The sequence below is a fragment of the Choloepus didactylus genome, chromosome 10 (genome assembly GCF_015220235.1).
Source record: "Choloepus didactylus isolate mChoDid1 chromosome 10, mChoDid1.pri, whole genome shotgun sequence".
Taxonomy (NCBI): domain Eukaryota; kingdom Metazoa; phylum Chordata; class Mammalia; order Pilosa; family Megalonychidae; genus Choloepus; species Choloepus didactylus.
This window is the reverse complement of record NC_051316.1, coordinates 86,695,076-86,710,962: the sequence shown is the minus strand read 5'-3', so window position 1 is coordinate 86,710,962 and position 15,887 is coordinate 86,695,076. Positions and strand designations below refer to the sequence as shown.

Sequence of the window (15,887 nt, the reverse complement as noted above, 5' to 3'; positions counted from 1 at the left end):
TGGCAATGGACTGCTTATGTGATTATGTTCCCTAAAATGTGTGTTACGACTACACCAGCTGAATGTTGGCAACAAGGAGGAATGCACAGAGCACTAAAAGATAGAGAGATAATCTTGTAAAAGAAGTTCCTTTACATGGACTCAAAGTTTTCAATTTGAGTTCTATGAAGGTGAAGCCAGTACACTGCAGGATCTCTCCATCTGTATAACCACAGTACATGTTTGATCACATGGGAAATAGCATCCAAATGTCAGTGGGGAGAAAGGTAAGTGTTAGAGATCACCCTGTTCAACTTTGTTTTGCAGATAAAGAAACTGAGGACCAGAGAGAAAAAAAAAAATTGTTCAATCTTCTTGACCAAAAAGGGAAAGTGAAAGGAAATGAAATAAGCTTCAGTGGCAGAGAGATTCCAAAAGGAGCTGAGAGGTCACTCTAGTGGGCACTGTTACACACAATAAAGACAACCCTTTTTAGGTTCTAATGAATTGGGGTAGCTGGCGGTAGATACCTGAAACTATCAAACTACAACCCAGAACCCATGAACTTGAAGATGATTGTATAAAAATGTAGCTTATGAGGGGTGACAATGTGATTGGGAAAGCCATACGGACCACACTCCCCTTTGTCTAGTTTATGGATGGATGAGTAGAAAAATGGAGGAAGGAAACAAACAAACAAAGAAACAAAGAAACAAAGAAACAAAGAAACAAAGGCACCCAGTGTTCTTTTTAACTTTAATTGCTCTTTTTTTTTTTTAATCATCATTTTATTGAGATATATTCACATACCACGCAGTCATACAAAACAAATTGTACTTTCGATTGTTTACAGTGCCATTACATAGTTGTACATTCATCACCTAAATCAATCCCTGACACCTTCATTAGCACACACACAAAAATAACAAGAATAATAATTAGAGTGAAAAAGAGCAATTGAAGTAAAAAAGAACACTAGGTACCTTTGTCTGTTTGTTTGCTTCCCTTACTTTTCTACACATCGATCCATAAACTAGACAAAGTGGAGTTTGGTCCTTATGGCATTCCCAATCCCACTGTCACCCCTCATAAGCTACATTTTTATACAACTGTCTTCGAGATTCATGGGTTCTGGGTTGTAGTTTAATAGTTTCAGGTATCCACCACCAGCTACCCCAATTCTTTAGAACCTAAAAAAGGTTGTCTAAAGTGTGCGTAAGAGTGCCCACCAGAGTGATCTCTCGGCTCGTTTTGGAATCTCTCTGCCACTGAAGCTTATTTCATTTCCTTTCTCATCCCCCTTTTGGTCAAGAAGATGTTCTCCATCCCACGATGCCGGGTCTACATTCCTCCCCGGGAGTCATATTCCACGTTGCCAGGGAGATTCACTTCCCTGGGTGTCTGATCCCACGTAGGGGGGAGGGCAGTGATTTCACCTTTCAAGTTGGCTTAGCCAGAGAGAGAGGGCCACATCTGAGCAACAAAGAGGCATTCAGGAGGAGACTCTTAGGCACAAATACAGGGAGGCCTAGCCTCTCCTTTGCAGCAACCGTCTTCCCAAGGGTAAAACTTATGGTAGAGGGCTCAACCCATCAAACCACCAGTCCCCTATGTCTGTGGTCATGTTAGCAACCATGGAGGTGGGGTAGGCGAATACCCCTGCATACTCCACAGGCTCCTCAAGGGGGCACTACATCTTTTTTTTTTTTTTTTTTTTTTCCTTGTTTGTCTTTTTTCTTTTTTCTTTTTTTTTTAACTTTCCCTTCTTTTTTCAAATCAACTGTATGAAAAAAAAAGTTAAAAAGAAAACAAACATACAATAAAAGAACATTTCAAAGAGACCATAGCAAGGGAGTAAGAAAAAGACAACTAACCTAAGATAACTGCTTAACTTCCAACATGTTCCTACTTTACCCCAAGAAAGTTACATACTATAGCAACATTTCAGTGAACTTGTTCCTACTACATCCATCAGAAATTAACAGACCATAGTCATTTCTGGGCATCCCCAGAACGTTAAATAGCTTATCTGTTCTTCTTGGATTATTGTTCCCCCTTCCTTAATTGCTCTCTACTGCTAGTTCCCCTACATTCTACATTATAAACCATTTGTTTTACATTTTTCAAAGTTCACATTAGTGGTAGCATATAATATTTCTCTTTTGTGCCTGGCTTATTTCGCTCAGCATTATGTCTTCAAGGTTCATCCATGTTGTCATATGTTTCACCAGATCGTTCCTTCTTACTGCCGCGTAGTATTCCATCGTGTGTATATACCACATTTTATTTATCCACTCATCTGTTGATGGACATTTGGGTTGTTTCCATCTCTTGGCAATTGTGAATAATGCTGCTATGAACATTGGCGTGCAGATATCTGTTCGTGTCACTGCTTTCCGATCTTCCGGGTATATCCCGAGAAGTGCAATCGCTGGATCGAATGGTAGCTCTATCTCTAGTTTTCTAAGGAACTGCCAGACTGACTTCCAGAGTGGCTGAACCATTATACAGTCCCACCAACAATGAATAAGAGTTCTAATTTCTCCACATCCCCTCCAGCATTTGTAGTTTCCTGTTTGTTTAATGGCAGCCATTCTAACCGGTGTTAGATGGTATCTCATTGTGGTCTTAATTTGCATCTCTCTAATAGCTAGTGAAGCTGAACATTTTTTCATGTGTTTCTTGGCCATTTGTATTTCCTCTTCAGAGAACTGTCTTTTCATATCTTTTGCCCATTTTATAATTGGGCTGTCTGTACTATTGTCATTGAGTTGTAGGATTTCTTTGTATATGCAAGATATCAGTCTTTTGTCAGATACATGGTTTCCAAAAATTTTTTCCCATTGAGTTGGCTGCCTCTTTACCTTTTTGAGAAATTCCTTTGAGGTGCAGAAACTTCTAAGCTTGAGGAGTTCCCATTTATCTATTTTCTCTTTTGTTGCTTGTGCTTTGGGTGTAAAGTCTAGGAAGTGGCCTCCTAATACAAGGTCTTGAAGATGTTTTCCTACATTATCTTCTAGGAGTTTTATGGTACTTTCTTTTATATTGAGATCTTTGGTCCATTCTGAGTTAATTTTTGTGTAGGGGGTGAGGTAGGGGTCCTCTTTCATTCTTTTGGATATGGATATCCAACTCTCCCAGCCCCATTTGTTGAAAAGACCATTATGGCTCAGTTCGGTGACTTTGGGGGCCTTATCAAAGATCAGTCGGCCATAGATCTGAGGGTCTATCTCTGAATTCTCAATTCGATTCCATTGATCTATATGTCTATCTTTGTGCCAGTACCATGCTGTTTTGGCAACTGTGGCTTTATAATAAGCTTCAAAGTCAGGGAGTGTAAGTCCTCCCGCTTTGTTTTTCTTTTTTAAAGTGTCTTTAGCAATTCGAGGCATCTTCCCTTTCCAAATAAATTTGATAACTAGCTTTTCCAAGTCTGCAAAGTAGGTTGTTGGAATTTGGATTGGGATTGCATTGAATCTGTAGATGAGTTTGGGTAGAATTGACATCTTAATGACATTTAGCCTTCCTATCCATGAACATGGAATATTTTTCCATCTTTTAAGGTCCCCTTCTATTTCTTTTAGTAGAGTTATGTAGTTTTCTTTGTATAGGTCTTTTACATCTTTGGTTAAGTTTATTCCTAGGTACTTGATTTTTTTAGTTGCTATTGAAAATGGTATCTTTTTCTTGAGTGTCTCTTCAGTTTGTTCATTTCTAGCATATAGAAACATTACTGACTTATGTGCATTAATCTTGTATCCCGCTACTTTGCTAAATTTGTTTATTAGCTCTAGTAGGTGTATCGTTGATTTCTCAGGGTTTTCTAGATATAAGATCATATCATCTGCAAACAATGACAGTTTTACTTCTTCTTTTCCAATTTGGATGCCTTTTATTTCTTTGTCTTGCCGGATTGCCCTGGCTAGCACTTCCAGCACAATGTTGAATAACAGTGGTGACAGCGGGCATCCTTGTCTTGTTCCTGATCTTAGAGGGAAGGCTTTCAGTCTCTCACCATTGAGTACTATGCTGGCTGTGGGTTTTTCATATATGCTCTTTATCATGTTGAGGAAGTTTCCTTCAATTCCTACCTTTTGAAGTGTTTTTATCAAAAACGGATGTTGGATTTTGTCAAATGCTTTTTCAGCATCTATTGAGATGATCAATTGATTTTTCCCTTTTGACTTGTGAATGTGTTGTAATACATTGATTGTTTTTCTTATGTTGAACCATCCTTGCATGCCTGGAATGAACCCCACTTGGTCATGGTGTATGATTTTTTTAATGTGTCTTTGGATTCGATTTGCAAGTATTTTGTTGAGGATTTTTGCATCTATATTCATTAGGGAGATTGGCCGGTAGTTTTCCTTTTTTGTAGCATCTTTGCCTGGTTTTGGTATTAGATTGATGTTAGCTTCATAAAATGAGTTAGGTAGTGTTCCATTTTTTTCAATGTTTTGAAAGAGTTTGAGTAAGATTGGTGTCAGTTCTTTCTGGAAAGTTTGGTAGAATTCCCCTGTGAAGCCATCTGGCCCTGGGCATTTATTTGTGGGAAGATTTTTGATGACTGATTGGATCTCTTTGCTTGTGATGGGTTGGTTGAGGTCTTCTATTTCTTCTCTGGTCAGTCTAGGTTGTTCATATGTTTCCAGGAAATTGCCCATTTCTTCTACATTATCCAGTTTGTTGCCATACAGTTGTTCATAATATCCTCTTATAATTTTTTTAATTTCTTCAGGATCTGCAGTTATGTCACCTTTTTCATTCATTATTTTGTTTATATGGGTCTTCTCTCTTTTTGATTTTGTCAGTCTAGCTAGGGGCTTGTCAATCTTGTTGATCTTCTCAAAGAACCAACTTTTGGTGATATTTATCCTTTCTATTGTTTTTTTGTTCTCTATGTCATTTATTTCTGCTTTAATCCTTGTTATTTCTTTTCTTGTACTTGGTTTAGGATTGGTTTGCTGTTCATTTTCTAGCTTCTTCAGTTGATCCATTAGTTCTTTGATTTTGGCTCTTTCTTCCTTTTTAATATATGCGTTTAGTGCTATAAATTTCCCCCTTAGCACTGCTTTTGCTGCATCCCATAGGTTTTGGTATGTTGTGTTCTCATTTTCATTCGTCTCTATATATTTAGCAATTTCTCTTGCTATTTCTTCTTTAACCCACTGATTGTTTAGGAGTGTGTTGTTTAACCTCCAGGTATTTGTGAATTTTCTAAGTCTCTGATGGTTATTGACTTCTAATTGTATTCCATTGTGGTCAGAGAATGTGCTTTGAATAATTTCAATCTTTTTAAATTTATTGAGGCTTGTTTTATGTCCCAGCATATGATCTATTCTGGAGAAAGTTCCGTGAGCACTAGAAAAGTATGTGTATCCTGTTGATTTGGGATGTAATGTCCTGTAGATGTCTGTTAAATCTAATTCATTTATCAGATTGTTTAGGTTTTCAATTTCCTTATTGGTCTTCTGTCTGGTTGATCTATCTATAGGAGAGAGTGATGTGTTGAAGTCTCCCACAATTATTGTGGAAACATCAATTGCTTCCTTTAGTTTTGCCAATGTTTCTCTCATGTATTTTGTGGCACCTTGATTGGGTGCATAGACATTTACGATTGTTATTTCTTCTTGCTGAATTGCCCCTTTTATTAGTATGTAGTGGCCTTCTTTGTCTCTCAAAACATCCCTGCATTTGAAGTCTATTTTATCTGAGATTAATATTGCTACACCTGCTTTCTTTTGGCTGTAGCTTGCATGAAATATTTTTTTCCATCCTTTCACTTTCAGTTTCTTTGTGTCCCTGTGTCTAAGATGAGTCTCTTGTATGCAACATATTGATGGTTCATTTTTTTTGATCCATTCTGCGAATCTATATCTTTTAATTGGGGAGTTTAATCCATTTACATTCAACGTTAAAACCGTGAAGGCATTTCTTGAATCGGCCATCTTATCCTTTGGATTATGTTTGCCATATTTTTCCCTCTCTCTATTAATATCCTTTATTGTACCCATACCGAATCTCTTTAGTACTGAACCTTTCTCCAAGTCTCTCTGTCCTGTCTTTGTTTCTCTGTCTGTAGGGCTCCCTTTAGTATCTCCAGTAGGGCAGGTCTCTTGTTAGCAAATTCTCTCAGCATTTCTTTGTCTGTGAAAAATTTAAGCTCTCCCTCAAATTTGAAGGAGAGCTTTGCTGGATAAAGTATTCTTGGCTGGAAATTCCTCTCACTCAGAATTTTAAATATATCGTGCCACTGCCTTCTCGCCTCCATGGTGGCTGCTGAGTAGTCACTACTTAGTCTTATGCTGTTTCCTTTGTATGTGGTGAATTGCTTTTCTCTTGCTGCTTTCAGAACTTGCTCCTTCTCTTCTATGTTTGACAGTGTGATCAGTATATGTCTCGGAGTGGGTTTTTTTGGATTTATTCTATTTGGAGTTCGCTGAGCATTTATGATTTGTGTATTTATGTTGTTTAGAAGATTTGGGAAGTTTTCCCCAACAATTTCTTTGAATACTCTTCCTAGACCTTTACCCTTTTCTTCCCCTTCTGGGACACCAATGAGTCTTATATTCGGACGTTTCATATTATCTATCATATCCCTGAGGTCCCTTTCGAGTTTTTCAATTTTTTTCCCCATTCTTTCTTTTATGTTTCCATTTTCCATTCTGTCATCTTCCAGGTCACTGATTCGTTGTTCAACTTCCTCTAGTCTTGTACTATGAGTGTCCAGAATCTTTTTAATTTGGTCAACAGTTTCTTTAATTTCCATAAGATCATCCATTTTTTTATTTAGTCTTGCAATGTCTTCTTTATGCTCTTCTAGGGTCTTCTTGATTTCCTTCATATCCCGTACTAGGGTCTCATTGTTCATCTTTAGTTCTTTGAGTAGCTGCTCTAGGTGTGTCTCTTCTGGTCTTTTGATTTGGGTGTTTGGGCTTGGGTTATCCATATCGTCTGGTTTTTTCATATGCTTTATAATTTTCTGTTGTTTTTGGCCTCGTGGCATTTGCTGACCTTGATAGGGTTCTTTTAGGGTTTGTAGACCAGTTGAAGTCCTTATCTCTAATTTATCAGATCTACAGCTTCGTGGAGTACACTTTCTCTAACTAACCAGCAGGTGGCGTCCACGAGCCACCTGTTCTCCACAAGCCAGATCTCCCCTGCTTAGCCTTTTTGGTGAGTGGGGGAGTGAGTCTTGTGGGGTCCAATTGGTGTCCCAAGCTTGCGTGTGTAGTTGGTGTTGCCTGCCCTGTATGTGGGGCGTGTTTCTGGGCAGTCGGGGAGGGGTTGTGGCCCTAACAATCAAATCTCCCTGATGATCCTAGAGTTTTAAAGCTACTGCAATAGTCTAATCCTTCAGTTCAGTCCTGCCACAGTTTGTCTCTGCCACTGACCCACAAGTCTTTGGTATTGGCGTATGGCTCCTGAGACTTGCAAGTGGGCCCCTCTTCCAGGCTGTGCACCCCGGGTCCTCTGTTGAGGGATGACTGTGCTATGTCACAGGTGAGTGCCGTCCCCCCAGGGCAGTTCTGGGCTGCTGGGCTGTGTTGGGAGGCTCCCAGTCTGCTCAAATGATGGCTGAATGGGGCTCTGTTAATTCACACTGCTCCCCCTTCCCAGCTCTGGGACATTCAGCCGAGGTTGCAGGGAAGGCTAATGTCCACGCCCAGTTTTGTGGTGTGTGCCTGTTATTTGAAGCACTTCCGTCACACTGGGTTGTCTGGGGCAGCTCTGGGCTATGGGGCTGGCGATGGGCAGGAGTGTTTCCTGTCCACCAGGATGGTGGCTGTGAGCGGACACCCCCCTTTTCTTGGGAAGTTGTGTTGTTTAGTGAATTTTCTCAGCCACTGGATTATTGCCTTTTGTCTCAGAGCTCTCTTAGTTCTGCTCTTGACTTGACGTGCCCAAATTTCAATTCTTTGAAGCTTTCTGTATTGAGCTTCTTAGAGTAATTGTTTTAGAAAAAGCAAAAAGGATTTAAAAAAAAAAAAAAAAAACAAAAAAAAACAAAAAAAAACGGCCCTCCTCAGAGATCTAATGGGTTATTGAAATGCTAATAGACAGAGCAACCAGGGCCATTAAGGAAAGGTGCCCAGGGAAGAGAGATCAGCCTTGCTTCGGGATTTGCATATGCGCCTCAAGGCCTGATCTCCGCCCTTCCCCTTTCTGTGTTCACCAGAACTCCAAAAATCCTCTGCTTTTATTTTGGAGTTTTTCGTGTTGTTTTTTTTCTATGCCTGTCTCCTCTCTGCTGGGCTGGCTGCTCTCAGAGTCTCTGGTGTCTGGCCTCAGTCTATCTATGGTTGGAGTTTGAATCAGTAGAATGAGTTTCCGGTAAGAGCAGCCACTGCAATTCTCCCTTCTCCTTCCTGGAGCTGACAGCCCCTCCTCCCCCGGGACTGAGCCTGGCAGGGAGGGGCGCGGGTCCCCTGGCCGCAAAAACTTACAGATTTCGCTGATCTCAGCAGTTCCACGTTTTCATGAGTGTTGTATGAAGTATGCCCAAAGACAGATTGCTCTGTGGTGTCCAGTCCACGCAGTTCCTGGCTTTTTACCTACTTTCCTGGAGGAGTAACTAAAACATACAGCTCACCAGTCTGCCATCTTGCCCCGCCTCCTTAATTGCTCTTTTTCACTTTAATTATTATTCTTGTTATTTTTGTGTGTGTGGTAATGAAGGTGTCAGGGATTGATGTTGGTGATGAACGCACAACTATGTAATGGTACTGTGAACAATCGAATGTACAATTTGTTTTGTATGACTGCATGGTACGTGAACATATCTCAGTAAAATGAATTAAAAAAAAAAATCAACCAACCAACGAAAAAAAGAAAAGAAAGTTGTTCAGTCAAGCAGCAGAGCAGAGATTAGTTAGAATTGAGTCTTTTTGTCTCTCCCCTCACTGTAGAGCTCCACCAACAAGATCAGCACCAGTGAAGTGCCCTCAGAATTCAGGAGGTGAATCCCTTAAGTATTTCATTCTATTGCTCATATCCCTAAGAATTTTCAGAATTTGGTATTAGTTATCTTGGTTTCAGAGCAGTTAGAGGCCCAATTGGGAGACTGGGGAATCTCTCTCTATATAGGTATTCACTGACTTCTCCCAGTAATAATCTCATCCCCAGACGGGAAGCCTGCCTTGCAGGGGCCTCTGGGTCCACAATAGCTGGATCCTTTTCCACCTCTTGCACTACTGCCTTTCCTCCACTGCTTTCAGATTTCCAGAATGTGTGGCCTCTGAAATTACTCTTATTGCATCCTGTTTCTGGGATGAGTCACTAGTGTTTCATATTAATGTGGCAACTGGCTAAGGGACTCACCCCTACCTCAACCAGTAAGTTTCTTCTGCTTTGACACCTTGGCATCTAGAACAAAGTTTGGTCCTTTCAGTTGAGGTTAGGGAATATGCTGGATGGATAGGGAATTTTGGCTTTTGTGGGGTCGGCAGGCAAGTTGATGATACAGCACTCCTGTACTTTCACTACTGAGTGTCCGGATTTGCATATAAGAGGTGAATATTTAACTTAACATGGTACAAGGGAAAACTAGAGATCCTGGTGAACTAAGAAAATCTAAAATCTTGATTTGGCTGTGTCAAAGCAATAGTAATTGGAAGATTACTATTAATAGTAATTTAAAGATTACTATTTCATGAGAATTGATACCATTCTGTTGACCACTATTACTTATCTGACTGATTTTATGAACTTTATTTGTTTCAGCCTAACCTGTTCATGTACACTGAAAACAATTAGAGCAATGTGCTCTGACAGAATGTTAGTCTGGCAGGGATGGGAGAAGTAAATCAGTTGAAAACATAATGTCTTACCTCAGAGAGAATGTTAGTTTATAAAACAGTAAACATTCAGAGTTATATTCTTTTGAGTTCATCTTTCAGCAACCACTCCCTGAACAACAGAACATTTCATGGCCAAATGCCACTTAAACTTACATGTCCATAATGGCCTTTTTGTGCACAGTTGTAGCAATAGACTAAGGCTGATTGTCCAGAAGTTGTCTTCGGCTTTTTGGGTGGTCCAGGTTTGGTCTGCAACATAAATATTTGTGAAGGTTGGAGTTTATTAAAGGTTGGAAGAAAATTAGAACCTTATTTTTCTCCAAAGAGCTCTTTTTAGGAAAGAGATTCCTTAGAAATATTGCTTCCCAGAGTTTAGTGTGGAGACCCCATATTCAGATGATTCTGAGAATTAATGTACATTACATGACAAGAACAATTTCTTCATTCTTAATGTCAGTGTGTGCCTTCATTTCCTCCCTCTTTCCCTCATTCTATTTGGCATCCATTTGTGCCCAAAACTGTGTCAGGTACTTCAGAAGAGAAGAATAATGGGTTAGTAAAACATGACAGGCACGTAAACAGAAGGAGAACAATGGAAGCATGTGATGGAAGTATATGTATGAGGTGTTGGTAGAGCTGAGGGGGAGCCACTGTTGGAAGGGGCAGAGGAATGGTCAGGGAGGGTTTCCCTGGAGGTGTACAGTTTAGATTCACTCCCAAAGAATTAAGCATATCAGTTACATGGAGCATCCTAGACAGAGAGCACAGCATGAACAGTGGCATGAAACTAAGAAAGAGCATATGGGAGGCGGGGCAAGATGGCAGACTGGTGAGCTGTATGTTTTAGTTACTCCTCCAGGAAAGTAGGTAGAAAGCCAGGAACTGCGTGGACTGGACACCACAGAGCAATCTGTCTTTGGGCATACTTCATACAACACTCATGAAAACGTGGAAATGCTGAGATCAGCGAAATCTGTAAGTTTTTGCGGCCAGGGGACCCGCGCCCCTCCCTGCCAGGCTCAGTCCCGTGGGAGGAGGGGCTGTCAGCACCGGGAAGGAGAAGGGAGAACTGCAGTGGCAGCCCTTATCGGAAACTCATTCTACTGATCCAAACTCCAACCATAGATAGACTGAGACCAGACACCAGAGAATCTGAGAGCAGCCAGCCCAGCACAGAGGAGACAGGCATAGAAAAAAAAAAACAACACGAAAAACTCCAAAATAAAAGCAGAGGATTTTTGGAGTTCTGGTGAACACAGAAAGGGGAAGGGCGGAGCTCAGGCCTTAAGGCGCATATGCAAATCCTGAAGAAAAGCTGATCTCTCTGCCCTGGGGACCTTTCCTTAATGGCCCTGGTTGCTTTGTCTATTAGCATTTCAATAACCCATTAGATCTCTGAGGAGGGCCCTTTTTTTTTTTTTTTTTTTTTTAATCCTTTTTTCTTTTTCTAAAACAATTACTCTAAGAAGCCCAATACAGAAAGCTTCAAAGACTTTCAATTTCGGCACGTCAAGTCAAGAGCAGAACTAAGAGAGCTCTGAGACAAAAGGCAATAATCCAGTGGCTGAGAAAATTCACTAAACACCACAACTTCCCAAGAAAAGGGGGGTGTCCGCTCACAGCCACCATCCTGGTGGACAGGAAACACTCCTGCCCATCGCCAGCCCCATAGCCCAGAGCTGCCCCAGACAACCCAGTGTGACGGAAGTGCTTCAAATAACAGGCACACACCACAAAACTGGGCGTGGACATTAGCCTTCCCTGCAACCTCAGCTGATTGTCCCAGAGTTGGGAAGGTGGAGCAGTGTGAATTAACAAAGCCCCATTCAGCCATCATTTCAGCAGACTGGGAGCCTCCCTACAAAGCCCAGCAGCCCAGAACTGCCCTGGGGGTACGGCACTCACCTGTGACATAGCACAGTCATCCCTCAACAGAGGACCCGGGGTGCACAGCCTGGAAGAGGGGCCCACTTGCAAGTCTCAGGAGCCATATGCCAATACCAAGGACTTGTGGGTCAGTGGCAGAGACAAACTGTGGCAGGACTGAACTGAAGGATTAGACTATTGCAGCAGCTTTAAAACTCTAGGATCACCAAGGAGATTTGATTGTTAGGGCCACCCCCCCTCCCCGACTGCCCAGAAACATGCCCCACATACAGGGCAGGCAACACCAACTACACACGCAAGCTTGGTACACAAATTGGACCCCACAAGACTCACTCCCCCACTCACCAAAAAGGCTAAGCAGGGGAGAACTGGCTTGTGGAGGACAGGTGGCTCGTGGATGCCACCTGCTGGTTAGTTAGAGAAAGTGTACTCCACGAAGCTGTAGATCTGATAAATTAGAGATAAGGACTTCAATAGGTCTACAAACCCTAAAAGAACCCTATCAAGTTCAGCAAATGCCACGAGGCCAAAAACAACAGAAAATTATAAAGCATATGAAAAAACCAGACGATATGGATAACCCAAGCCCAAGCACCCAAATCAAAAGACCAGAAGAGACACAGCACCTAGAGCAGCTACTCAAAGAACTAAAGATGAACAATGAGACCATAGTACGGGATATAAAAGAAATCAAGAAGACTCTAGAAGAGCATAAAGAAGACATTGCAAGACTAAATAAAAAAATGGAGGATCTTATGGAAATTAAAGAAACTGTTGACCAAATTAAAAAGACTCTGGACACTCATAGTACAAGACTAGAGGAAGTTGAACAATGAATCAGTGACCTGGAAGATGACAGAATGGAAAATGAAAGCATAAAAGAAAGAATGGGGAAAAAAAACTGAAAAAATCGAAATGGACCTCAGGGATATGATAGATAATATGAAACGTCCAAATATAAGACTCATTGGTGTCCCAGAAGGGGAAGAAAAGGGTAAAGGTCTAGGAAGAGTATTCAAAGAAATTGTTGGGGAAAACTTCCCAAATCTTCTAAACAACATAAATACACAAATCATAAATGCTCAGCGAACTCCAAATAGAATAAATCCAAATAAACCCACTCCGAGACATATACTGATCACACTGTCAAACACAGAAGAGAAGGAGCAAGTTCTGAAAGCAGCAAGAGAAAAGCAATTCACCACATACAAAGGAAACAGCATAAGACTAAGTAGTGACTACTCAGCAGCCACCATGGAGGCGAGAAGGCAGTGGCACGATATATTTAAAATTCTGAGTGAGAAAAATTTCCAGCCAAGAATACTTTATCCAGCAAAGCTCTCCTTCAAATTTGAGGGAGAGCTTAAATTTTTCACAGACAAACAAATGCTGAGAGAATTTGCTAACAAGAGACCTGCCCTACTGGAGATACTAAAGGGAGCCCTACAGACAGAGAAACAAAGACAGGACAGAGAGACTTGGAGAAAGGTTCAGTACTAAAGAGATTCGGTATGGGTACAATAAAGGATATTAATAGAGAGAGGGAAAAATATGGCAAACATAAACCAAAGGATAAGATGGCCGATTCAAGAAATGCCTTCACGGTTATAACGTTGAATGTAAATGGATTAAACTCCCCAATTAAAAGATACAGATTCGCAGAATGGATCAAAAAAAATGAACCATCAATACGTTGCATACAAGAGACTCATCTTAGACACAGGGACACAAAGAAACTGAAAGTGAAAGGATGGAAAAAAATATTCCATGCGAGCTACAGCCAAAAGAAAGCAGGTGTAGCAATATTAATCTCAGATAAAATAGACTTCAAATGCAGGGATGTTTTGAGAGACAAAGAAGGCCACTACATACTAATAAAAGGGGCAATTCAGCAAGAAGAAATAACAATCGTAAATGTCTATGCACCCAATCAAGGTGCCACAAAATACATGAGAGAAACACTGGCAAAACTAAAGGAAGCAATTGATGTTTCCACAATAATTGTGGGAGACTTCAACACATCACTCTTTCCTATAGATAGATCAACCAGACAGAAGACCAATAAGGAAATTGAAAACCTAAACAATCTGATAAATGAATTAGATTTAACAGACATATACAGGACATTACATCCCAAATCACCAGGATACACATACTTTTCTAGTGCTCACGGAACTTTCTCCAGAATAGATCATATGCTGGGACATAAAACAAGCCTCAATAAATTTAAAAAGATTGAAATTATTCAAAGCACATTCTCTGACCACAATGGAATACAATTAGAAGTCAATAACCATCAGAGACTTAGAAAATTCACAAATACCTGGAGGTCAAACAACACACTCCTAAACAATCAGTGGGTTAAAGAAGAAATAGCAAGAGAAATTGCTAAATATATAGAGACGAATGAAAATGAGAACACAACATACCAAAATCTATGGGATGCAGCAAAAGCAGTGCTAAGGGGGAAATTTATAGCACTAAACGCATATATTAAAAAGGAAGAAAGAGCCAAAATCAAAGAACTAATGGATCAACTGAAGAAGCTAGAAAATGAACAGCAAACCAATCCTAAACCAAGAAGAAGAAAAGAAATAACAAGGATTAAAGCAGAAATAAATGACATAGAGAACAAAAAAACAATAGAGAGAATAAATATCACCAAAAGTTGGTTCTTTGAGAAGATCAACAAGATTGACAAGCCCCTAGCTAGACTGACAAAATCAAAAAGAGAGAAGACCCATATAAACAAAATAATGAATGAAAAAGGTGACATAACTGCAGATCCTGAAGAAATTAAAAAAATTATAAGAGGATATTATGAACAACTGTATGGCAACAAACTGGACAATGTAGAAGAAATGGACAATTTCCTGGAAACATATGAACAACCTAGACTGACCAGAGAAGAAATAGAAGACCTCAACCAACCCATCACAAGCAAAGAGATCCAATCAGTCATCAAAAATCTTCCCACAAATAAATGCCCAGGGCCAGATGGCTTCACAGGGGAATTCTACCAAACTTTCCAGAAAGAACTGACACCAATCTTACTCAAACTCTTTCAAAACATTGAAGAAAAGGGAACACTACCTAACTCATTTTATGAAGCTAACATCAATCTAATACCAAAACCAGGCAAAGATGTTACAAAAAAGGAAAACTACCGGCCAATCTCCCTAATGAATATAGATGCAAAAATCCTCAACAAAATACTTGCAAATCGAATCCAAAGACACATTAAAAAAATCATACACCATGACCAAGTGGGGTTCATTCCAGGCATGCAAGGATGGTTCAACATAAGAAAAACAATCAATGTATTACAACACATTAAAAACTCGAAAGGGAAAAATCAATTGATCATCTCAATAGATGCTGAAAAAGCATTTGACAAAATCCAACATCCGTTTTTGATAAAAACACTTCAAAAGGTAGGAACTGAAGGAAACTTCCTCAACATGATAAAGAGCATATATGAGAAACCCACAGCCAGCATAGTACTCAATGGTGAGAGACTGAAAGCCTTCCCTCTAAGATCAGGAACAAGACAAGGATGCCCGCTGTCACCACTGTTATTCAACATTGTGCTGGAAGTGCTAGCCAGGGCAATCCGGCAAGACAAAGAAATAAAAGGCATCCAAATTGGAAAAGAAGAAGTAAAACTGTCATTGTTTGCAGATGATATGATCTTATATCTAGAAAACCCTGAGAAATCGACGATACAGCTACTAGAGCTAATAAACAAATTTAGCAAAGTAGCGGGATACAAGATTAATGCACATAAGTCAGTAATGTTTCTATATGCTAGAAATGAACAAACTGAAGAGACACTCAAGAAAAAGATACCATTTTCAATAGCAACTAAAAAATCAAGTACCTAGGAATAAACTTAACCAAAGATGTCAAAGACCTATACAAAGAAAACTACATAACTCTACTAAAAGAAATAGAAGGGGACCTTAAAAGATGGAAAAATATTCCATGTTCATGGATAGGAAGGCTAAATGTCATTAAGATGTCAATTCTACCCAAACTCATCTACAGATTCAATGCAATCCCAATCCAAATTCCAACAACCTACTTTGCAGACTTGGAAAAGCTAGTTATCAAATTTATTTGGAAAGGGAAGATGCCTCGAATTGCTAAAGACACTCTAAAAAGAAAAACGAAGTGGGAGGACTTACACTCCCTGACTTTGAAGCTTATTATAAAGCCACA

At 40.0% G+C, this 15,887-nt stretch overlaps 1 protein-coding gene across 6 annotated transcripts in view; it reads right to left on the bottom strand.

The window, feature by feature from the left end:
• The window catches only part of ZCCHC7 (zinc finger CCHC-type containing 7), a 284,890-nt gene that overhangs the window by 7,665 nt on the left and 261,338 nt on the right, over positions 1-15,887 (bottom strand). For 5 of the 6 annotated variants that reach the window (XM_037798105.1, XM_037798103.1, XM_037798102.1 and 2 more), the window contains exon 7: positions 9,933-10,028. The exons of the other annotated variant lie outside the window; for it this stretch is intronic. In XM_037798105.1, the coding sequence (XP_037654033.1) occupies positions 9,933-10,028 (96 nt within the window). The remainder of the gene's footprint in view (positions 1-9,932; positions 10,029-15,887) is intronic. 6 annotated transcript variants of the gene reach the window in all.